Below are 25,179 nucleotides of genomic sequence, written 5' to 3' on the forward strand. Positions count from 1 at the left end.
TCAATCGACCCTTCGTAAACCCGCCCACAAACAGTAACTAACCATGACATTGTAGGGCCAGGCAAAATCGAAAACTTCGTCAGCGGGGCCTTCACCCTGGTCTCTACCAACCACCGTGTGAAGGCGACAACTTGACTCCCACCTTGGCAGAGAAGTGAAGGCTCAAACACAAAAAACAAAACAAAATCATAGACTCCGCCGCCCACGACGTTTCAGAGGGTCCGGGTGGATTGCCCCACACGTGATGCGAGGTGTCCCAAGAAGCGAAGGCTACACCATAGTGAAGGCCTAGAAGAAAAGCCTGCGCCGAGACGTCGGTCCATTGCGGGATGCACCAGAGGTTCCATGTTGTAAGTAGGTAGATAGATATTTGGGTGTATTTACCTACCGAGTGTCACCATGACGTGAAATATTCCTAGAATGTAACAAATAACCGAGGGCATAAGTACACTTAAGCTTACCTATTCCTGACTACCTCTATAAATACTCCAGTCTAACGGGACAAGACACGTATAACAGACGTTTTGTCCTACATCATGCTGCATGGTAAAAGACTCGGAAATAGATTATTCATCGCGACGTGACACTGAACCATAGCATGTTGCATGGTAAAAGACGTGACACTGAACCATAGCGTTTGTGCTTCCACGCCGAGTAAAGCGACGCTACCTGCCAGCGCCGATATGAGATTCAAAGACAAATTACCTGGTTCATCAAAATGGCGCCAATGTGAGGTGTATTAGTTAATTTTACTTATGCTCCGTTTAGATGTTGATATTAGAAGGCATAGAATTGAATTGTGCTCAATATCAAATCAGTCATAGTATTTAAATAAGATATAATTTTAATTCTATTGTTTGGATGTCACTGAATTGAAGTTTGAAATTGTGCGGTTTAATTTCAAGCAATAAGAGGGATGGCGCTCTAAATTAGGAGAGAGTTTCTAATTATAGTCCAAATCCAGAGAATTGGATCTCTGATTCTAAATCTCAATTTAATGTGCAACCAAACAATAGAATTTAGAAAAGCTGATGCCAATGTGCAGTTTTGTGCTCCAATATGGACATCCAAACAGTCTACTAAGAAACAGGCATGATAAATATATTTGTAGTTCCAACATCTGTATCTTTCGTTTTGGATGCTATACAGACAATGAGCAGCCAAGCAAGGGCCATATATTTGATAAAATATCTCAAGAACTTCAGGGACACGAAAAGTCGAAACGCTTACCCTCATATTTGCATGGCCTTCATGCACCAGGCTTGGTTCCTGGATAGTGGATATATGACTCAAGCCTTCAACTCTATCAGTGATTCAAACTTAAGACCTCCTTTGAAACTTTGAAACGCAAGAATTTCATAAGAATTAGTTCAAAAACACAAGAAAAACACAGGATTCAGGAAATCATCCTTTGATCCAAAGGAGGCCCGGAAGTTTAGCCAATTGCTTCAACAGCTATTCCAATGGATTTATATGCTCCTAAAACTGAAGTATGTACAGAACATTTTTTTTCATGACCCAGTTTTGCTTCTCAACTCAAACTCTTAAATAAGTATGCCACCCATAAACAGTTACATAATTTACTGAACAAGAGCTGACTGTACCAAAAATGTTGGGAGTCCCTTAAGACCATGCTTCAGTGAATAACCTTCCAAGGTAAAGAACTTTATGGTTGAATTTGGCAATCAGTGTCACGTGGTGAAGTCTATTATAGTGCTCACTGGTTTGTTTAGCTAGCATATAAATGGTACAGACTTCAAAAACAAATTCTTATTTAGTTTCCTACAACATGATGCTTCCATATTCCATACAGTTAAGTGGACAACAGATTTACAATCAGTACATTCACAAAATGGAAGAGAGCAACCTGTTTCTTCTGTTGCTAGGTTGGGTGTCTACTGCCTAAATGAACAAGTCATTCACATACAACAATCAGTAGAACTGATATGAGCTTCAGATATTCACATGTCAATGACACTACACCTTTCAGAAATTTCTTCCACCACCAAATTGTGATGGTGGCTGAACTGTGCCATAAGCAGAATATTCCTGTCACAATTCACAAATTCAGTAAACTTGCTAAAGCAGTACAAGCTGAAAGAATTGAAGCAACTAGGGCGAGACCAATCAGACCAGTACAAAAAAGAACGGGAAATGCTTACTAACATGTAGAGAACTAGACTCTGTGACACTTCCAAGGTCAATCCCATAGTCACAAGGTTCGGGGTCAAAGGCGTTCCGTGACCCAGGATCGACGACCCAAAACGTGGTCTGGCTCACCTAGATTCGCCGCGCAGCCATAAAAGGTTTGTGGGATATTTCAAACAGACGATGAGTGGTTCGTCATACCATCAATCAGTGGTTCTGCGCTATGTTCAGACGAGGAACTGAGAGGATGAAAAAAGGAGGCACGGGCATAGGGTGTACCGGCACGGGAGAGGAGGAAAGAGACAGGCGGGCGCATCCGCCGTCCCCGCACAACCACGGGCACAACCACCTCCATCGCAGCGACGGCCGCTGTCACCGTCGCCGCAGCCCGCACTCGCATCTGACGTCCCTGCAAGCTGTGCATAGCCCTTGCCGCAGGCCTCGACATTGCCGCAGGCCGTGCACAGCCGTCGCCACGTTAGCATCGAGCTCGAGCCATGGATGGGGAGTCAAGGAGACAGGGGTATGATTAGTCACAGGACAGGAGACGAAGAGATAACTTTTCTCCCTCTATTTATATCAGGAAAGAGATTAAGAGTCATTTGTTTTTTCTGGAATATGGATTCACGATAGATTTTCCCTCTCTCTTTTTCCCAAAAACACAAGGTTCACGGCCCTTAATATGTTGAACCGATCCGGGTTCATCAACCCATAGTACTTGAATTCAAGTACCCAATTCAAGATTCACGTTCCGAAGAGGTATACCCCCCCCCCCCCCATCATACCGTACTCTTTCATTTGTCGAACATCAACCCCGATTACCCGTGAACGTTGTGACTATGGTCAATCCCCCAATTGAAGAAGTGAGGGGACAAGAATATACACAATCTGATTAAAAGGACTTGGAATATCTAGAAACTAGACCAAGCAACAACAACAACAAAAAACCTTTTAGTCCCGCTAGAGTTGAAACCCAACAAAAAATCACAAGGTTCCGACACATGGATAGCTATTTTTCATACACTTCTATTCAAGGCTAAATCTTTGGTTATATTTCTTCCCTTCAAGTCTCCTTTTATTGTCTCTTTCCATGTCAACTTCGGTCTTTCCCTACCTCTCTTCTCATTGCTATCGCGCCTTAGAATTTCACTACGCATTAGCGTCATTGGAGGTCTCTGTTGGACATGTCCAAACCATCTCAACCAGTGTTAAAAAAGTTTTTATTCAATTGGTGTTAACCCTAGCCTATCAACGAATATCATCATTTCGTACTCGATCCCTTCTTGTATGGCCTAAACCAAGCTAACCTACAAAAATCCAGCCTTGTTCTTTTGCTGCGAAGTCTGTCTTGATAAATAGTTAGAACTTCGAAGCAAGTTTTGTGCATGTCTTGGAAATTTAAGAATAAAAGAAAAGAGTAAGCAATGATGCCAGGTTAGCTTATTACATGTGTTCATTTGCTTAACGTTAAGAATGCTCATATTAATTTAGTTTACTAGGAACGATTTCTAGTTTCCAATTGTATTTACTCCTCAATACATACCACCATCAACTATGACAAGATATAGAATAAAAAAGCTCAATTAAGCACCTGAGATGCACACTGAGGCTCAGAATGCATATTAGTATGCCCCTGAATCTGGCTTGTTGAAACAACAGTCATGGGATATCCCTAAAAGAGAAGGTGCATGATTCAGTAATTTGGAAGCAGTTAATAAAACAATATTCCTAAAGAAACAAGGTAGGATCATTACCTGGTAGAAGAAAGGTCTACCAACAGATTGGTTTGATGCAATATCTTCTGCAGCAAAATATTGATCTTGATTTGGTGGATCAACAAAAACCGGGTCAGCTGTCTGGGGCAAAACCGCTTGTTTAACATTTCCTATAAAAACAATGATTCTATTCAATCAAACTTAATCATTGCTAAAGCAAGACGAATGCAAGTGAAAGGAGATACTTGAATGTTTCTCTTGCTTAGTTGATTTTTTCTTTCTCTTTTCAACCCTGCTTCCATCTTTCTCTTTCCCCAAGGTATTCATATGCAATCTTTTGAGGTCACACATACTTTCCAGTGATTTTTCTCCATTTTCAAGTGCATCCAGAATTAGTTTTCTTGTATTATGATGACTTTTGCTCTTAGTCAGCAGATCATAAACAAACCACATAGCCCTATTACGGTACACAAATGCAACTTCTGTGCGATCTTGTTCTGCAAATTCATCAACTGGAAATGGATATGTTCCTTTTCTGGCATATTTTGTCCAACGGTTTAAAATATACCTTTCAGGAATCCTATCTACATTCTTGAGAACAAGTGCATTTAGAGCATGTGAACAAAGTATACGCATGGTCTCAAATTTTTTGCAAGTACAGCTCAACTCCATGGTAGAGGTGTTAAGGAAAACTACCGAAACATTTGGACTATTTTCCAGAAGGAACTCAAACTTATGCAATGTTTCATTACACTGAGCTGCCTGATATGAAGTAGCACTACATCCATCTAGAAAATCTGTTTCAATAGACTTATAGACCTTATGTGTGTAAACTTCAGCGGCATGTTGCAAAATTCTGTTATGCTTAACTGTACACTCCGGAGCAGCTTGGTTGCACTGAATGTCCTCTAAAGACTCAGTTTTACGCCAACTCCCTGCAAGTTTATCCAACTCAAGGACAAAAGTGGAAAGCGAAGCTGATTCATCGTCAATGTTGCTCAAAACATTGTTCAAACTCTCATTCCTATCCATTGATTCAATCCCACCATCAAATGCATCCTTATGAAGAGCCGAGCACCATTTATGCCTTTGCTGGTACAGATCAGTGAGCCACGGGTGTTCCTGCATGTTATACTCATGATGCATCATCGCCCATGTTTCATCTAATTCTGCTTCTGACTCACATTCTCTCATGCACTTTGAAAACAAGCTATGAAGTGTTCCAGAATCATTGATACTGCCTAAATGGGACATAAGTTTTTTTTCAATGAGCTGTTGACAAAGACAATGGCGTGTCCCAGGAAGAACAACTTCGATTGCCTTGGAGATAAATTCATTCTGATCAGTAAAGATTGTTTCAGGGGGACGACCACCCACTGACTCCAAGAATGACTTAAATAACCATTCATAGGATGTTAAGGATTCATCTAACAAAAATGCACAGCCGAACATGACATTTTGTCGGTGGTTGTTCAAACCAATAAATGGAGCACATATCATATTATACTTGTTGGTGAGATATGATGTATCAAATATCACAACATCTCTGAAACTGTCATAGTCAACGCGGCTTTTCCCATCCCTCCAGAAAAAATTAGTCATTCGGCCTTCTTGATCTACTTCTACATCCCAATAGAACATACATTGTTCATTTGTTCTGCGCTTGAAATATCCAACAAGGGCCTCACATTCCTTTGGTTCAAGCAGTGTGTAACTACGGATGCTAAGTTGGCTGTGGCATTCTGTACCATCTTCATTTATATGCAAATTATCATGCATTGCTTGAATTTCAGCATTCACCATTGCATTCAGCACCCCAGATTTCGGAACAGAAAGAGTCCTCACTGATCTCAGTAAGTGTATTTCTTCCGGTCGAACTAGCTCATGATTGTGTTCAGGAATTATTTGAATAACTCGCCATTGACCTTCAGAATCAACCCTAAAACGGACCATCGCTTTGCAATTAGTTCTGGTCTCCGGCTTATTAAAGTTTGCTTCAGTAAGCTGTTCATCATCCTTCAAGCCTTCTTTTGAGCAGTAATAATCTTTAGTACGGATGGTTTTGGTTCCAGTAAAGTAGTACTGCTTTCCTTTTCGAACACTAAAGCCCATGCGGTGCCCATAGTCACAGTACAACCTGTAAGCTTCTTCCTCACTATATGCGACTTTATTTCTTAATTCTTCAGTCAACTCCTCACGGCTTGGAATGATAGAATTATGGTCCCTATCCTCTTCTCCATTTCCTGCCAGATCTTCCTCCCTCCCCTGTTCTTGGTTGTCAAAGGCTACTTGTTCCCCATTTTCATCAGTGTAAATTGTTTGGTGCATTTCTCCATTCTCCGCAGCTTCTTGTTCATTATCTCCGACACTGTCAAGACAGATGGCCTCCCCATCAATCTCAATAGAAATGGTAGTACCTTCCATCACTGCATCAAGAAAGGCAATGTATTGGTACAAATGCCAAAGAAGTACGAGAACAGACCTACTACTGAAACAATTGAACCATTTTCATATTTTGGGTGCAACCCCAAAATATAAAAGTACAAGGGAGCAAAGAAGACAAAAAAGTGTGTCGTAAGTGTGGCAAAGGGTTGGACGTACGATGACCTTTACCAATGTTTGAGTATGAAGGAAGGAGAGAATGACATATATATGAGAACTAGGGTCTGTAAGAGGAAGATAAGGGACTTCAGCCAAGTTAGGTGCATTAAGTATGAAATGGAGCACCTCTTGGTGAAAGAGGATGAGATCACACATAGATAGCGAGAGTATTTTGATAAATTGTTCAATAGGAAGAATGGAGACACAACCTTTCAGTTAGATGACACTTTAATACCAATAAACGTTTTGGGCATTGGATCCAAGAATCTGAAGTTAGAGAGATATTGAAAAAGATGGAAGGGGGTAAGATGATAGACACTTATGGTATCCCAATTGAGGCATGGAGATGCCTCGGAGACATAGCTATAGTATGGCTAACCAAGTTGTTCAACCATATCTTCCAATCAAACAAGATGCTTAACGAGTAGAGAAATATACTGATACCAATCTACAAAAATAAGAGAGAGAGATTCAAAGTTGTACAAGTTACCAAGGAATTAAGTTGATGAGCCATACTATGAAGCTACGAGAGAGAGAGAGAGAGAGTTATCGAGCATCGTTTAAGAGGAATAACGAGGATCTCTATGATCCCATTTGGTTTAACACCTAGAAGATCAACCATAGAAGCCATTTTCTTAATAAGACAAGTGAATAACCAGTATAGGGATCAGAAGAAGAACCTACACATGGTTTTTATTTACTTGGAGAACGCATACGACAAAATACCAAAGAATGCTACGTGGTGGGCTTTAGACAAACATAAAGTTCCAACGAAATAAGTTGGACTCTACAAGGACATGTACAACAATGTTGTGACTAGTGTTCGAACAAGTGATGGAGATACAGATGACTTCCCGATTGGAATAGGACTACATCAAGAATCAACTTTGAGCCCTTACCCTTTTGCATTAGTGATAGATAAAGTCACAGAAGACATATAAGAAGAAATCCATCGGTTGCTTTTTGCAAATGATGTAGTCTAGTTGATGAAAGTCGGACAAGAGTAAATAGAAAACTAGAGTTGTGACGGGAGACTTTAGGATTCAAAGGTTTTAGACTTAGTAGAACAAAAACTGAATATATGAGATGTGACTTCGACTAGTTTGGAAGGTCAAGTAGTGACCGGGAAGGATACCTTTCGGTATTTATGGAGTGTTTGAGACTACTCCACTACTTGTTTTGCAAGTCTAATCCACAAATAATTTGTCAAATATATTCAACTCCACCTCACCAACTCCACTGATTTGGTAGAACAGCAAAATAGGTGCTAAAAAATTATTGTTTTGTACCTCCTCATGGAGTTGTGGGGTAATTAACCGCATTGCCATCGTTTACACACTCCCTCCCGTGCTAGTTTGCAGAAAAGAATCATCCATCTGTTTCGAATCGCCTCGCCTCCCATCGCCGCCGCCGCCCAAGACCTCGCCATCGGCCGGGCTCGAGCGGCTCCCCCCACCGCGCGCCTCCTCCACGCCAGCAGGCAGCTCACCCCCGCAGATCCTCCTCGCGGCCAGCCGGTGGGCTCACCCCTACCTCTCCTCATGGTCGATCGGTGGGCTCATCCCCACACACCTCCTCGTGAACAATCGGGTAGCCCACCCCGCCGCTCCTCGATCTGCGTCAGTGAGGATGGAGACTGCTACCTCATGCCTCGCATCGTTCCATCGAGAGAGAATACTGTGTGAGTGGGATGGGACAGATAAACGATAGAGTTGGGTCACCTACATATGGGTCTTTAAAACAAGGATATAAGAGAGATTTCCCCTAAAAATCTATCATTCATGGAGCTAGAGTAAAATGCTAAGTCAAAGTGTTTTTTTATTCCAACTCCACGGTGGAGCTACTCCATGGTCGAGTTCATGGAGTGGAGCTAAATTTCTTGGAGTGGAGCAGTCCCAAACACCCCCTATGCTATAGAGAGACAGGGATATTGATGAAGACGTTAGCCATAGAATCAAACAGAGTGAATGAAGTGGCATCAAACATCTGACGATCTATATGACAAGAGGGTACCACAGAAGCTAAAAGGAAAGTTTTATAGAACGACGATTAGATCTGCTATACTGTATGGTGCAGAATGTTGGCCTATAAAAAGACGACATGTCCAAGAGATGTGTTACGAAATGCATATGTTACATTGGATTTGCAGGCATACAAGAATAAATCGAGTCTGAAATGATGATATATGTGATAGGCTAGGGGTAACACCAATTAGAAAAATAAAAGCTTGTCCAACACCGGTTGAGATGGTTTGGACATATCCAACGGAGACCTCCAGACTTCCAGGATCACCAATGCATAGTAGAATTCTAAGGCATGATAGCAATGGGAAGAGAGGAGGGAGAAAGCCGAAGTTAACATGGAACGATACAGTAAAAGGAGACTTGGGGGATTGAATATAACCAAAGATTTATACTTGAACAGGAGTGCACAAAAAATATCTATTGCCTGAACCTTGACTTGTATTGGATTTTAACTCTAGCCTATCCTAACTTGCTTGGGACAAAAAGGCTTTATTGTTGTTGTTGTTGGGTGCAAACCCCTGCCCACAAACCACCCCTGCCACACACACAAAAATGGTGGGCCCACAGATTTAAGGTTGGTTTTTCGAAATGTGAAGGGCTGTCAAAAGAAATTTAAAACCTAAAGCCTAATATTTGTTAAATATAATATCACATGACAATATAAATATAATACATAAATGAACATGATAAATTTCATAGAATTGAAATTGCCTAAGGAATTGTTAAACATGTAGAACTGTCACAGTTTCACAAATTATTTAACATATTCAAGTAACACGCAATCAGTGAATTAATATCAGCATCTGTTATAGTTTCACAAACATTCACCAATTGCAATCGGTATAATAGGGTGAAACGGAAAAACCAATTTACCAAATTAACTTACAAATTGGCACACCTAGTGTCTCCAATGGAGAATCAACAGAGTACCAAACCAGCTCAGCTGCTCTGCTCCTGCCTCAGGACGGTCGAGGCTCGACTTTTTACCGCTGCCGCAGGCGTCCCAGCAGCCCACCCACGCCCAGCACCCCGGTTGCTTGCCGCTGCCGACTTGCCCCTGGCCGCGGGCCGCCACAGCCCTTCGTAGCCACCCACCGGGAGCCCCAAGCAACGCCCCTGCGTCCTAAGGCCGCACAAGCCCTGCACAGACAGCGTGGCTGCGCCCGCCGCCGATTAGCCGGAGATTCGCCCCTAGGGTTTGGAGTGGAACGGGAGAGACAAGCAGAAGCCGTAGGCGCTGACGCGCTGTTCTCCGCGAAACGCCAAGCCGAAGAGATTGTGTATCTTTGCTCGTAGGAGCATTTCAAATTGTAAACGGAGTTGTATTTTAAAATAATAGACTCTAACATCAAAAACCAGTTTTAATATGGATTCTGTTTCACAAAAATTAATTAAATAAGTCTTTTAGGTTTTAAATATAGGACTATATATGCTGGAGGCATATCCTCGTTTTGTATTTTATTTTTAACTTTTTTATTTTTTAAACAACATGATATATTTAGATATTATTTCTAACTTTTTATTTCTTAAATAACATTGATGTAGAACTCAATTGTTAGAGCTGCAAAAATTTTGTGCTCTAAATACTTTAAATCTAGGTCATATTTTAATTTCTAGGGTTTAAATATAAGAAATGCGCAATCTAAATATGGTGGCATCATTCCTCATCCACCGATGAATGGATATTTTTTTTATTTTCGCCATCGCACCTCCCTCCCGTAACTCTCTGATTTGTTGAAAGAGACCACTACCACACTCGACTAGTCGACTGGTGTGAGATTGTCTTCAATCGTCTCCTCTAAATTTCTCTCTCTATACCTCACTATCCCGCCACGTCAGCTATCTCTCTTCCCCTATATTTCCACCATGTACAGCGGGTCTCTCTAAATTCTTCCCCTATACCCCACTATTAATCATAAAATATTATTTTTCATACATATTCACCCTCTATTATCATTTTTTCCCAACTAAAAACACTGCCGTACACGTAAACCGAGGGCAGGGAGCTCACTGTCACACACCCACATCTGTTTATTTTCTGTAGCCTCCACTAAAACTGTAGCGTGTAGAGAAGTTTAAATGGGGCACCGTTGTAGGGATTTCAACCCCCTAAGCGCTAGTTTGGCAACAAATGGATAAAAAACCTAGGGAATTAATCTACCAAGGGGATTTTAAATGACACCTCAATTCCCTAGTAGGATTTTTTCCACTCGGGTGTATTTCTCGGCCACTGTTTGGCAACCAAGGGACTAAAAACCCCTTTTGAGACAAAATACTTCAGAAAATCACAAAAATCAAAGAAAAATAGGAAATATTTAGAAAAATAAAAAACACAATGAAATATCACTAAAAATCTAAAAAAACATGCACCGGACTTGATCATCTAATATCCAACAAAGTTTAACTTAAATATCATCTAATATCCATCAAAGTTAATCTATCCATCATCCCATCACATAAGATCATCTCCATTCACACGTACAAATAGACAATATAACATATAAACATAGTACAAGTCCCTTCATTATGAACTTTGACACTAGAATAAATTGGGTTTAATTCCTTTTTTACAAGTATCCTACAAGCTACTTTACCATTCAAGGATGTAGTTATGTAAATTGGTTGTCTAATGATACAACATGGACGGATGTAAACAATATGAAGATGTTGCTGCTAACATGTTCTTGGATGGCAAAATGAAGTTGTTGCCACACAATATGTGCTCATGTAAGCTGAAACCAAAATCATAAAGAGATCATTCAGTCCCAAGGGATCCAATACTAGACTACTAGTCTAGACTTGTGGTCTTCCACTAAGGAAACATGTAATTGATTTATAGAGTACAAACGAAAACAATAAGTGCATCTAGCCATTATAATTAAAGTCTGTTCATCAGAATGTGAGTGATGGTGTATAAAGTCTGTTCATCAGAGAATGCATCAGGTTTATATACCATGTTGCTGCAAAGTAAATCAGCAAGACCTGAACTAACGAACTTAAGTAGTCTTTCTGACTAATGAACAATAAATTCTAGGCCATACAATTGCCAGATTCAACAAAAATTCAAGTTATAACTTTGAATATTTTCTTCACATGATTAACGACGAACAATGTGATTAGAATGATCAGCACACATGTAACTAACAACACTCCACTTATGACAGCACTCCAATTATACCTGACAGCAGTCCAGTAAAAAAATGATCAGCGCACATGTAAAAAATGATCAATATTTTCATCTCTGATTAAGCATCAAGCAAAGAATTTTCTTCTCTCAAAAAAATGAAAATAAACTAACATCAGCTTTTTGGTTGCTCGAAGACACAGCTTAGGAAAGGTCCCAAATGTGTGCATTTTTGTGATTTTGCAGAAAAGTAGTATTCCTGCTTTCGATCTTAGGGAGCACCAATACAACTTAAGAAAAAAGTGAGACTGTTTTGAAAGAAATATTTTAAGAAAAAACCAAATGATCCGATGAAAAAGGCTATCTATCCACACTTTCTACACGGGATCCTTCCTAGTTTCCTAGAAACAATATATATCCAATCGATTTTATTACCAGAGTTAATTTTATGACGGTGCTTCCTATTGCTAGTAGCAAAGATAATTTTATGACGGTACTTCCCATTCGTACTCTCCTGACTCTCGATGCTAATATGCGCTAGCCTTGTTTCAAAGGCCTAAAAAAACTGAACTCCTGCTGCCCCGTGACTTAAGCCTGGCAGCCGCAAGCCTCCCAGGCGCAGAGGCCCATGCGGTAGCATAGGCATAGCGGCGGCTGCGAAGTGGGCGCGTCTGGCGAGAACAAACGAATCTGAGCGAGATCTACAAGGTGAGCGAGATCTGCAAGAATCCGAGCGAGGATAAACGAAGAAAACCTAGTAGCAGGGATATGAAGATGTGAGCGGAGCCCTTACCTGAGAAGGCGAAGCTGCTAGATCTGAGCTGATGATGATGACAAAGGACTGACGGCGGCGTGCTCGGAAGAGTTGTGAACAGAGACAGCGTCATGCTCGGGAGAGCTGCCTGATGTCTGGAGGCCGGACCAATATCCCCGCGGAAACATGGCTCAAGGAGTCAAGGGTGGGCCGGTATCCCAGCGAAGCTATCTTCCAAACATGCAAAAAATGTGTCACGTGAAATCTTCCCACGTGGGCCATTGACACAGGGAAAATACCATATTCCCTGCAGGGAATTGGGCTGCCAAACAAGCCCTAAACGGCTACAGGGGTGGGGGAGGCCGAGGCCGAGGCCGAGGCGGGGAACCGTTGAAATCAGTCTGATGCTCTCGCTCGCATCTGTTGCGCCACCTCCCACCTGCTGCTGCAGTGAATGTGGAGTTTCAGCGAACGTTGGGTGCAGTTTCAGTGAGTGTGCAGCTTCAGCTTCAGGTTAATGTAGAATGAAAACTTTAATGCTTCAGCGATGAGTCAATGTGAATAGCTTGTGATTTTATAATAGGAAGCAAGTGTAGAATAGAGAACGAAGTGATTATGGATGGTCATATGTTTATATTAATTTTGAATGGTTTTTATTAAACCGATTCTTATAAAAATAGACTAAAAAGTCAGAGCGTTTAGCATTATGCATCAATTTTTGGTGAACAGAAGCTGAAAAAAAGGTCAAACAAACAGCGCTAAGAGGTGGAATCGGTTTGGCAATGGCGCACAACCTCAACGTGTTGTGGATGAATTTGCCAAGCGGCATGGTTCCATGGTGAATTTAGAGCGGCGGCTATGTTTGGGTCTTGAAGAGAGTTAAAACGCGCGTCGTTGGTTGGGAATGTTGACAACTACGTCACCACGGATCACCAGATCCGCTCCCTTCCCTCCCGTCAGCAGTAGAGGCGTGAGAAGCTGTAGAAGATCTGTCTCCCTTCACATAAGCACGACAGAGGAAACACACAAGACACATGGTATAGGGTTGGGCCTCTGGCCTCTTTCTGATCTCTGTATTATGAGGGGGTGTACAAGTTCCTTATATAGACATGTAAGACCCCTCAAGGGCAAAGCAGGTATTTGCCCACATAACCCTAACTAGGGTTACTTAACACTCCCCCTTGGGCGAATACCGCGACCAACACATGCCTCGTTAAAACTCCGAAAAACTCAGTGGAAAAAATGTGGAGAAAGAGTGCATGGTGATACAAATTGCATTTTTTGCACTTTGTTGCCTCGTTAAAAAAACCTCATGTGATAAACTTCAAGAAAACTCACCAAGGGAAAAAGAGTACAACAACTGTCATTGGGACAGATTTCGATCCTTTGGGATCTAGATTCTATCGAATCTTCTACAAGGGCTAACTTTAGAAATGTGCTCCCCTGATCCTTGCAAAATCGTATCAATAAGGCAAAACATCTTCTTCTAGAAGTATATGCACATAAAGATTTAGCAAACGGATTGCATATCCTTGCAAGGACTATTTCAGGAACTTTACCTCTACTCACTTCTAGGATATACAAGGTAAGTGCACGTATCAATATAAATAAGCCACTTTGACTGACGGTGTTCGATCGACTAGATCTATATATATGATAGAAAGTTCCATAAAGGTTCACATATTGATCATCAAGCTCACGCCTTCAGGGCATAGAATATGACAATTATTGTCTCACGGTTGTGATCAATATAAGCATTCGCTCCCCCTGACGATGACATCTGTTAAAGTCGTTATCCCTCATAACTCAAGCATATTCTTCAAGATATATGTCTCATTGTTCATCTGGAATAACGAGAATGGATGAGGTTGGGGTGCTATCATTTTCTATCTTACACCACAATTTATACATAGTTGTGCAAAGCAAATAACATGTCCTTCAATAGGACTTAGGGGATAATATAGTTGCAATAGTACATATTCTAAATATGACACATCGCTCGAGGCGTTCATCCATTGCAACATCTATGATGGTGTCACAAAAGTCCATCTAAGATCGTAATCCATCAGGGATTTTTCATCGATCAGATACATCGTTATAGTCTGTCATTCTGGCATAATGTGGATGTTTTGCCAGTAACACCTAAACCTTATAGGTTTCTGCCATCAGGGCTTTAGAGGATACCGTAATTCCACATCTAGTAGAAATTACCATGAGTAAAACTCATGGAATGCACATGTGCTTATTCGGTGAACTTCAAGTCCTTTGGTACCTCATCTTATTCCTTTTCGGGTCTGTATGGGTCTTTATCCCTTTATAGGGATTATCAAACTTTGGTGTTCAACACAGACTTTGTTTCTTCTGGATAGGTTCCATCTGGGAACGATAGCCTCAACTAGGAGATATTCTCCCTACATAGGAGAGTGATCATTCATCAGGAATGTATTATTTGGTATAAGATTTATATGTTGCATATTTATAATTCAAAGATATGAGTCCTCCTAGGATCTCATGACGGATCTTCAGAATCCTATTAACTGCATATTTTAATTCATGCCATTTGTCAGATATATTACATAGTGGAACAGTGTTTATTCAACACATACGTGGGATGGGTCTCTCACAAGACCACTTGAACCATCGCATTCACCACACATTATTTCAACAGTGCCCATAAATGTCCGAACTTCAAGCTCGCGACTTTCATTTTGCGATTATTGGTTCAGCCTCGATTGCATTTATCAATGACCCGATAAGAGAGCTTAAAGCACTCGTGCCTAGGACTTTGTTTTGGATCCATTTGCAATCTAGAGGGGCAAGATAGGTGTCGACATATTTGTCTCCCACATTTAATAATGATCTCTGTTATTTCCCAAAATGAAAGATTTATTGTTCCGTATTCCCAGCACAATGATATTGCGCGCATTGCTAGGAATTTCATCATCAAGATGAACCTCTTCGTGAGGCAAATCACCATCAGGGTGAATTAATTGGATGAGAGTTATCACAGACCACGTGAATCTGCAATCAGAACATATGCTTTGACTAAGGCTAATGGATCATATTCGCAGGCATCCCCGAGAATAGATCAAATGCCAATAAGTCAAATGTGGATATGATATTAATCCCGGGTATATACACATCTACATCAGGTAGAAGCATTCAAACCAATATGGTTACTCCTCAACGATTTCTGGCAAACTCCATATACACAGGAGTACACTCTGAACGACGGGTTCAGTTTGGCTTTTGTGCGTTTAAAAGAATATTGAGGCATTACACTATATGGGCATTCCTCCCCCTAATGTCGAGATGTTCTAAAAGCATACAGATAAAATCCCCAACCACAATCATCCAGTTGTGGCCAATGTATGTGAAAGTCGCCTAGAGGGGGGTGAATAGGGCGAAACTGAAATTCTCAAAAATAATCACAACTACAAGCCGGGTTAGCGTTAGAAATATAAACGAGTCCGCGAGAGAGGGAGCAAAACAAATCGCAAGCAAATGAAGAGTGTGACACGCGGATTTGTTTTACCGAGGTTCGGTTCTTGCAAACCTACTCCCCGTTGAGGAGGCCACAAAGGCCGGGTCTCTTTCAACCCTTCCCTCTCTCAATCGGTCCCACGGACCGAGTGAGCTTCTCTTCTCAAATCACTTGGGAATCAAACTTCCCGCAAGGGCCACCACACAATTGGTGCCTCTTGCCTCAATTACAAGTGAGTGTTTGATCACAAGAAAGAATCAAGAAAGAAAGAAGCAATCCAAGCGCAAGAGCTCGAAAGAACACAAGCAAATCACTCTCTCTAGTCACTATGGCGTTGTGTGGAATTTGGAGAGGATTTGATCTCTTTGGTGTGTCTAGAATTGAATACTAGAGCTCTTGTAGTAGTTGGGAAGTAGAGAACTTGGATGCAATGAATGGTGGGGTGGTTGGGGTATTTATAGCCCCAACCACCAAACATGACCGTTGGCTGGGCTGTCTGTTCGATGGCGCACCGGACAGTCCGGTGCATACCGGACAGTCCGGTGCCCCCGCCACGTCACCAGTGCCGTTGGAAATCGACCGTTGGAGTTCTGTCTTCTGGGCCCGCCTTGATGTCCGGTGGCGCACCGGACATGCACTGTTCACTGTCCGGTGCGCCGGCATGGGCGACTCTGACTCTGCGCGCGCATTAAATGCCGTCGCAGGTAGCCGTTGGCGCCTGAAGTAGCCGTTGCTCCGCAGATGCACCGGACAGTCCGGTGCACACCGGACAGTCCGGTGAATTATAGCGGAGCGGCTGGAGTGAAAACCCGAGGATGGCGAGTTCCTGAGGCCGCCCTTCCTTGGAGCACCGGACATGTCCGGTGCACACCGGACAGTCCGGTGAATTATAGCGTGAGTGCCTCTGGAAATTCCCGAAGGTGGCGAGTTCGAGTTGGAATCCTCTGGTGCACCGGACACTGTCCGGTGGCACACCGGACAGTCCGGTGTGCCAGACCAGAGGTGCCTTCGGTTTCCCCTTTGCATTTTTGTTGAACTCAACACTTGGTCTTTTTATTGGCTAAGTGTGAACCTTTGACACCTGTATAACTTATACACTAGAGCAAACTAGTTAGTCCAAAGATTTGTGTTGGGCAATTCAACCACCAAAATTATTTTAGGAACTAGGTGTAAGCCTAATCCCCTTTCAATCTCCCCCTTTTTGGTGATTGATGCCAACACAAACCAAATCAAATATAGAAGTGCATAATTGAACTAGTTTGCATAATGCAAGTGTAAAGGTTGCTTGGATTTGAGCCAATATAACTACTTACAAGATATGCATGGAATGTTTCTTTCTTGTTTAACATTTTGGACCACGCTTGCACCACAAGTTTTGTTTTTGCAAACTCTTTTGGAAATCCTTTTCAAAGTTCTTTTGCAAATAGTCAAAGGTAGTGAATAAGAGTTTTGCAAAGCATTTTCAAGATTTGAAATTTTCTGCCCCTGTTTCAAATGCTTTTCCTTTGACTAAACAAAACTCCCCCTAAATGAGATTCTCCTCTTAGTGTTCAAGAGGGTTTTGATATATCATTTTGAAATACTACTTTCTCCCCCTTGTGAACACAATAGGATACCAATTGATAAATACTCTTGGAAAACACTAAATTTTTGAAATTGGTGGTGGTGCGGTCCTTTTGCTTTGGGCTCATATTCTCTCCCCCTTTGGCATGAATCGCCAAAAACGGAATTATTAGAGCCCTCGAAGTAATGTCTTCCTCTTTGGTCATAAACAAATGAGTTAAGATTATACCAAAGATGAAGTCCTTTTGTTTTCTCCCCCAAAGATGGAGAGTGGCTTGGAGCGACGACGAAGGATGGGTTGCGGAGTGGAAGCCTTTGTCTTCGCCTAAGACTCCAATTCCCTTTCAATATACCTATGACTTGATTTGAAATAGACTTGGAAACACATTAGTCATAGCATACAAAAGAGATATGATCAAAAGTATATAAATGAGCTATGTGTGCAATCTAACAAAAGAAGTTGCGGGAATCAAGAATATTGAGCTCATGCCTAAGTTTGGTAAAAGTTTGTTCATCAAGAGGCTTGGTAAAGATATCGGCTAATTGATCTTTAGTGTTAATGTAAGAAATCTCGATATCCCCCTTTTGTTGGTGATCCCTAAGAAAATGATACCGAATGGCTATGTGCTTAGTGCGGCTATGCTCGACGGGATTGTCAGCCATTTTGATTGCACTCTCATTATCACATAGCAAAGGAACTTTGGTTAATTTGTAACCGTAGTCCCGCAGGGTTTGCCTCATCCAAAGTAATTGCGCGCAACAATGACCTGCGGCAATGTACTCGGCTTCGGCGGTTGAAAGAGCGACCGAATTTTGCTTCTTTGAAGCCCAAGACACCAAGGATCTTCCCAAGAACTGGCAAGTCCCCGATGTGCTCTTTCTGTTAATCTTACACCCCGCCCAATCGGCATCCGAATAACCAATTAAATCAAAAGTGGATCCCCGAGGGTACCAAAGCCCAAACTTAGGAGTATAAGCCAAATATATCAAGATTCGTTTTACGGCCGTAAGGTGAGATTCCTTAGGGTCGGATTGGAATCTTGCACACATGCATACGGAAAGCATAATGTCCGGTCGAGATGCACATAAATAAAGCAATGACCCAATCATCGACCGGTATACCTTTTGATCCACGGACTTACCTCCCATGTCGAGGTCGAGATGCCCATTGGTTCCCATGGGTGTCTTGATGGGCTTGGCATCCTTCATCCCAAACTTGCTTAGAATATCTTGAGTATACTTCGTTTGGCTAAGGAAGGTGCCCTCTTGGAGTTGCTTCACTTGAAATCCCAAGAAATACTTCAACTCCCCCATCATAGACATCTCGAATTTCTGTGTCATGATCCTACTAAATTCCTCACAAGTAGATTCGTTAGTAGACCCAAATATGATATCATCAACATAAATTTGGCATACAAACAAATCATTGTCAAGAGTTTTAGTGAATAGAGTAGGATCGGCCTTGCCGACTTTGAAGCCATTTGCAATAAGGAAATCTCTAAGGCATTCATACCATGCTCTTGGGGCTTGCTTTAGCCCGTAAAGCGCCTTAGAGAGCTTATAGACATGGTTAGGATACTCACTGTCTTCAAAGCCGGGAGGTTGCTCAACATAGACCTCTTCCTTGATTGGTCCATTGAGGAAAGCACTGTTCACGTACATTTGATAAAGCTTAAAGCCATGGTAAGTAGCATAGGCTAATAATATGCAAATTGACTCAAGCCTAGCTACGGGTGCATAGGTTTCACCGAAATCCAAACCTTCGACTTGGGAGTATCCTTTGGCCACAAGTCGAGCTTTGTTCCTTGTCACCACACCATGCTCATCTTGCTTGTTGCGGAAGACCCATTTGGTTCCTACAACATTTTGGTTAGGACGTGGAACTAAGTGCCATACCTCGTTCCTTGTGAAATTGTTGAGCTCCTCTTGCATCGCCACCACCCAATCCGAATCTTGAAGCGCTTCCTCTACCTTGTGTGGCTCAATAGAGGAAACAAAAGAGTAATGTTCACAAAAATGTGCAACACGAGATCGAGTGGTTACCCCCTTATGAATGTCGCCGAGAATGGTGTCGACGGGGTGATCTCGTTGGATTGCTTGGTGGACTCTTGGGTGTGGCGGCCTTTGCTCTTCATCCTCCTTGTCTTGATCATTTGCATCTCCCCCTTGATCATTGCTGTCATCTTGAGGTGGCTCATTTGCTTGATCTTCTACTTCATCAACTTGAGCTTCATCCTCATTTTGAGTTGATGGAGATGCTTGAGTGGAGGAGGATGGTTGATCTTGTGCATTTGTAGGCTCCTTGGATTCCTTAGGACACACATCCCCAATGGACATGTTCCTTAGCGCGATGCACGGAGCCTGTTCTTCACCTATCTCATCAAGATCAACTTGCTCTACTTGAGAGCCGTTAGTCTCATCAAACACAACGTCACATGAGACTTCAACTAGTCCAGTGGACTTGTTAAAGACTCTATATGCCCTTGTGTTTGAGTCATAACCAAGTAAAAAGCCTTCTACAGTCTTAGGAGCAAATTTAGATTTTCTACCTCTTTTAACAAGAATAAAGCATTTGCTACCAAAAACTCTAAAATATGAAATGTTGGGCTTTTTACCGGTTAGGAGTTCATAGGATGTCTTCTTGAGGATTCGGTGAAGATATAACCGGTTGATGGCGTAGCAAGCGGTGTTGACCGCCTCGGCCCAAAACCGATCCGAAGTCTTGTACTCATCAAGCATGGTCCTTGCTATGTCCAAAAGAGTTCGATTCTTCCTCTCCACTACACCATTTTGTTGAGGGGTGTAGGGAGAAGAGAACTCATGCTTGATGCCCTCCTCCTCAAGAAAGCCTTCAATTTGAGAGTTCTTGAACTCCGTCCCGTTGTCGCTTCTAATTTTCTTGATCCTTAAGCCGAACTCATTCTGAGCCCGTCTCAAGAATCCCTTTAAGGTCTCTTGGGTATGAGATTTGTCCTGCAAAAAGAATACCCAAGTGAAGCGAGAATAATCATCCACAATAACTAGACAGTACTTACTCCCGCCGATGCTTATGTAAGCAATCGGGCCGAATAGGTCCATGTGTAGGAGCTCCAGTGGCCTGTCGGTCGTCATGATGTTTTTGTGTGGATGATGAGTACCAACTTGCTTCCCGGCCTGGCATGCGCTACAAATCATGTCTTTCTCAAAATGAACATTTGTTAATCCTAAAATGTGTTCTCCCTTTAGAAGCTTATGAAGATTCTTCATTCCAACATGGGCTAGTCGACGGTGCCAGAGCCAACCCATGTTAGTCTTAGCAATTAAGCAGGTGTCGAGTTCAGCTCTATCAAAATCTACTAAGTATAGCTGACCCTCTAGCACTCCCTTAAATGCTATTGAATCATCACTTCTTCTAAAGACAGTGACACCTATATCAGTGAATAGACAGTTGTAGCCCATTTGACATAATTGAGAAACGGAAAGCAAATTGTAATCTAATGAATCAACAAGAAAAACATTGGAAATAGTATGGTCAGGTGATATAGCAATTTTACCCAATCCCTTGACCAAACCTTGATTTCCATCCCCGAATGTGATAGCTCGTTGGGGATCTTGGTTTTTCTCATATGAGGAGAACATCCTTTTCTCCCCTGTCATGTGGTTTGTGCACCCGCTGTCGAGTATCCAACTTGAACCCCCGGATGCATAAACCTACAAAACAATTTTAGTTCTTGACTTTAGGTACCCAAACGGTTTTGGGTCCTTTGGCATTAGACACAAGAACTTTGGGTACCCAAACACAAGTCTTGGAACCCTTGTGTTTGCCCCCAACAAACTTGGCAACTACCTTGCCGGATTTGTTAGTAAGCACATAAGAAGCATCAAAAGTTTTAAATGAAATGGTATGATCATTTGATGCACTAGGAGTTTTCTTTCTAGGCAACTTAGCATGGGTTTGTTGCCTAGAGCTAGATGTCTCACCTTTATACATAAAAGCATGATTAGGGCCAGAGTGAGACTTCCTAGAATGAATTTTCCTAATTTTGCTCTCAGGATAGCCGGCAGGGTACAAAATGTAGCCCTCGTTATCCTGAGGCATGGGAGCCTTTCCCTTAACAAAGTTAGACAAGTTCTTAGGAGGGGCATTAATTTTGATATTGTCTCCCCTTTGGAAGCCAATGTCATCCTTAATGTCAGGGCGTCTCCCATTATAAAGCATGCTACGAGCAAATTTAAATTTCTCATTTTCTAAGTTGTGCTCGGCAATTTTAGCATCTAGTTTTGCTATATGATCATTTTGTTGTTTAATTAAAGACATGTGATCATGAATAGCATTAACATCAATATCTCTACATCTATCACAAATAGACACATGCTCAATAGTAGATGTAGACGGTTTGCAAGAATTAAGTTCAACAATCTTAGCATGAAGAATATCATTTTTATCTCTAAGATCGGAAATTGTAACTTTGCAAACATCATAATCTTTAGCCTTATCAATTAAATTTTTATTTTCTACTCTAAGGCTAGCAAGAGAAGTATTCAATTCTTCAATCCTAGCAAGCAAATCATCATTATTATCTTTAGGATTGGAAGTTGAAATAATGCAAACATGAGAATCAACCTTAGCATTCAAACTAGCATTTTCATTCCTAAGGTTGTCAATTATCTCACGGCAAGTGCTTAGCTCACTAGATAATTTTTCACATTTTTCTACTTCTAGAGCATAAGCCTTTTTAACCTTAACATGTTTCTTGTTTTCTTTAATTAGATAATCCTCTTGGGAGTCCAAAAGGTCATCCTTTTCATGAATAGCACTAATCAATTCATTTAATTTTTCTTTTTGCTCCATGTTAAGATTGGCAAAGAGAACACGCAAATTATCCTCCTCATCACTATTATTATCATCACTAGAAGACTCATATTTAGTGGAGGAGTTAGATTTAACCTTCTTCCGTTTGCCGTCCTTTGCCATGAGGCACTTGTGGCCGACGTTGGGGAAGAGAAGTCCCTTGGTGACGGCGATGTTGGCGGCGTCCTCGTCGTCGGAGGAGTCGCTTGAGCTTTCGTCGGAATCCCACTCCCGACAAACATGGGCATCACCGCCCTTCTTCTTGTAGTACTTCTTTTTCTCCTTTCTTCTCCCCTTCTTGTCGTCGCCTCGGTCACTGTCACTTGATATAGGACATTTAGCAATAAAATGACCGGGCTTACCACATTTGTAGCAAACTTTGTTGGAGCGGGACTTGTAGTCTTTCCCCCTCCTTTGTTTGAGGATTTGGCGGAAGCTCTTGATGACGAGCGCCATCTCCTCATTGTCAAGCTTGGAGGCGTCGATTGGTTGTCTACTTGGTGTAGACTCCTCCTTCCTTTCTTCCGTTGCCTTGAATGCGACGGGTTGAGCTTCGGATGTAGATGGATCATCAAGCTCGTTGATCTTCCTTGAGCCTTCGATCATGCACTCAAAACTTACAAAATGCCCGATTACTTCCTCGGGGGTCATTTTAGTATATCTAGGATTACCACGAATTAATTGAACTTGAGTGGGGTTAAGGAAAATGAGAGATCTTAGAATAACCTTAACCATTTCGTGGTCGTCCCACTTGACGCTCCCGAGGTTGCGCACTGAAGCGTCCCAATCCTCTAGGACTCAAATGTGATACAATTACTAGTCCCAGGAGGCTAGTAAACACATTTACACATCAGATGATTACAGATCTGCTTAAACGACAAACCTATAAAGGTGGCGAACAACTTTAAGAGTTGGTCCACAACTCGGGACATATCATCAGAGTGGGGCTGAAGCAGCCCGATATACGCAGCGAAGCAAATCAGCGGTCCAACAGCCACAGGCAAGGTTGGGAACAGTCGTAACTCTTACCCGATCTCCTTTTTCTGAAAAAAACAACAAATAAGCAAGGGTGAGTACAAACGTACTTAGCAGCCCACCTTCACTCGCGGAATGGGGAAATCAGATATAATGCATGGAATATGTGGAGCTCAGGATATTTTGCAGAAACAGCAATATTTTATGCAGAGTTGTTTTGAAAAACATTTTGTATTTTTGCAAAGCGCATCCTCTCCAAAAGGAGCAGGAAGTTTTTCAGTATTATAACAAAATCCCCTGGACTAAACCATCCAGGTATCTCAGTAGTTTCCCACTGGTTTTCATTTTCAAAAACAGCTACTGGACTTCCCGTCCACCATAGCTCACGGCTCAACTTGCCGAACCTTTTTAAAAACCACTTTTCTCAAAACCATCTCTTTTTTTGGAAAACAAAACATTAATTGCCATACCATACCAGACTCGTCCATTCCTATGGACACAGACTATTCGAATAGGTTTTCAAACTCTGCGCAGAGGTGTACACTTTACCCACTAGTTCGGCTCTGCGATCCCATGGCCAATGAGACCCGAATCCGACTCTCTTTCTTTCCCCGCACGTCCTAACCTTAACGGTTATCCGGAAGGAGTCAGGCCACCACCATGTCCAAACCGGACAAAACTTTCCCCCTCCTTATCCTCCCGGTGCTCCCCAGCCTTCATAACCCTGGGGTTGGACCGTACGAGTTCAGATTGAGTGACTGCCCACACAGTCTCGAGTGGTTGTACTATTAAAGAGTACAGGTAGTGAAGATGACAAACCGGTCCTTATACGAGGGGATAATCCTTCTGCTCACACCTAAACCAGCTGAGCCATCACCTTAGGCCCTCCCCTAAACCAGGGAGTCCCTGATTATCCCACTCACAAGGTGATAAGGGTGAAAACCCTTCATCATACACATTTTGAAAAGCATTTTCTTTTGAAAACTCACACCCTTTCTCAAATCATTTGTAACAAATATATTAAGGAGTGATTGCGGCAAGCGGCTTGGGTGGCCATAATAACTTGTCACAAAATCATATCATGCATAAAATAACAGGCTGAGGGTTGTGGTTGAAAAACATAGGTAATTTATGCATCAAAGGGATCCAGTGAGCTTGCCGTGCTTATTCGGCGAAGGGGGAAGGGGAGCTCGCGGAACTGGCTTCTGGCTCCACCGCCTGGTGTAGACTTGTAGATCTGGCCTCCAGGAGACGACACGAACGCTCCGATAACTATGCAACATGAACAAGCAAACATACAAACAAGCAAGTATGCCAACAAATATTTAGTATAGTGGTCAGAATAGCGATATATGGATGGGTAGAGTCTTGAGTAGAATCTGTGTCATGTGGTGTTGTGATATTACTAGTGGTGGAGCGGAGGTGCTTACCGGGAGGGTGGACTGGAGGCGAAGCGACACTATGCGTGTAGCTGGCAGAGCAGAGTAACTGAGTGGGTGGGGTGTTTGCCTTGGCTGAGGGTGTTGAGTGTGTGTGGAGAGGGAGAGGGTAGCTAGGTGTATTTATAGCTGGGTGTATGTGGTGTAGCACAGTGAAGTTCACTGTTGGTGAGAATAGTGACGAATGAATCGTCTGACTTAGTATGAACATGAGAGTTATAGGTAGAATATGGGACAAGAGTATTTTGGGAGTCTTCTGAAATATGAACCATGTTTAAGGGATGACATGGCTGGATAGGGAATAGTTTGATAAAAATTTAGAAACGAGAATTATTGGAATCTGAGTTTGGGAGCCTGGTTCGAAGGAATCTCAAAGTTAAGCGTGCTCAACTCGGAGAAACCTGGGATGGGTGACCAGATGGGAAGTTCCCTACTGGAAGGAAAATCACAGTCACCGGAGTTCGTATGATTGGAACATGGGTCTGGCTGGTCTTAGGTGGACTGGACATCATGATGGATGA

The 25,179-nt window shown here is 42.2% G+C and overlaps 1 protein-coding gene across 8 annotated transcripts; it reads right to left on the minus strand.

The window, feature by feature from the left end:
- Positions 1-1,456: 1,456 nt before the first annotated feature.
- LOC100274145 (uncharacterized) lies at positions 1,457-12,590 on the minus strand. Of its 8 annotated transcripts, none has more exons than XR_002267810.3 (6): positions 12,406-12,582; positions 4,109-6,289; positions 3,903-4,033; positions 2,428-3,820; positions 2,167-2,280; positions 1,457-2,049 (listed from the first exon to the last, which is right to left on the minus strand). XR_002267810.3 is itself a non-coding variant. In XM_008674291.3 (6 exons), the coding sequence occupies exons 3-6, from the start codon at positions 6,285-6,287 to the stop codon at positions 1,987-1,989; spliced, it is 2,454 nt and encodes an 817-aa protein (XP_008672513.1). In that variant the 5' UTR covers positions 6,288-6,289; positions 9,375-9,645; positions 12,406-12,590; the 3' UTR covers positions 1,457-1,986.
- Between the last annotated feature and the right edge of the window lie 12,589 nt (positions 12,591-25,179).

The sequence above is a fragment of the Zea mays genome, chromosome 3 (genome assembly GCF_902167145.1).
Source record: "Zea mays cultivar B73 chromosome 3, Zm-B73-REFERENCE-NAM-5.0, whole genome shotgun sequence".
Taxonomy (NCBI): domain Eukaryota; kingdom Viridiplantae; phylum Streptophyta; class Magnoliopsida; order Poales; family Poaceae; genus Zea; species Zea mays.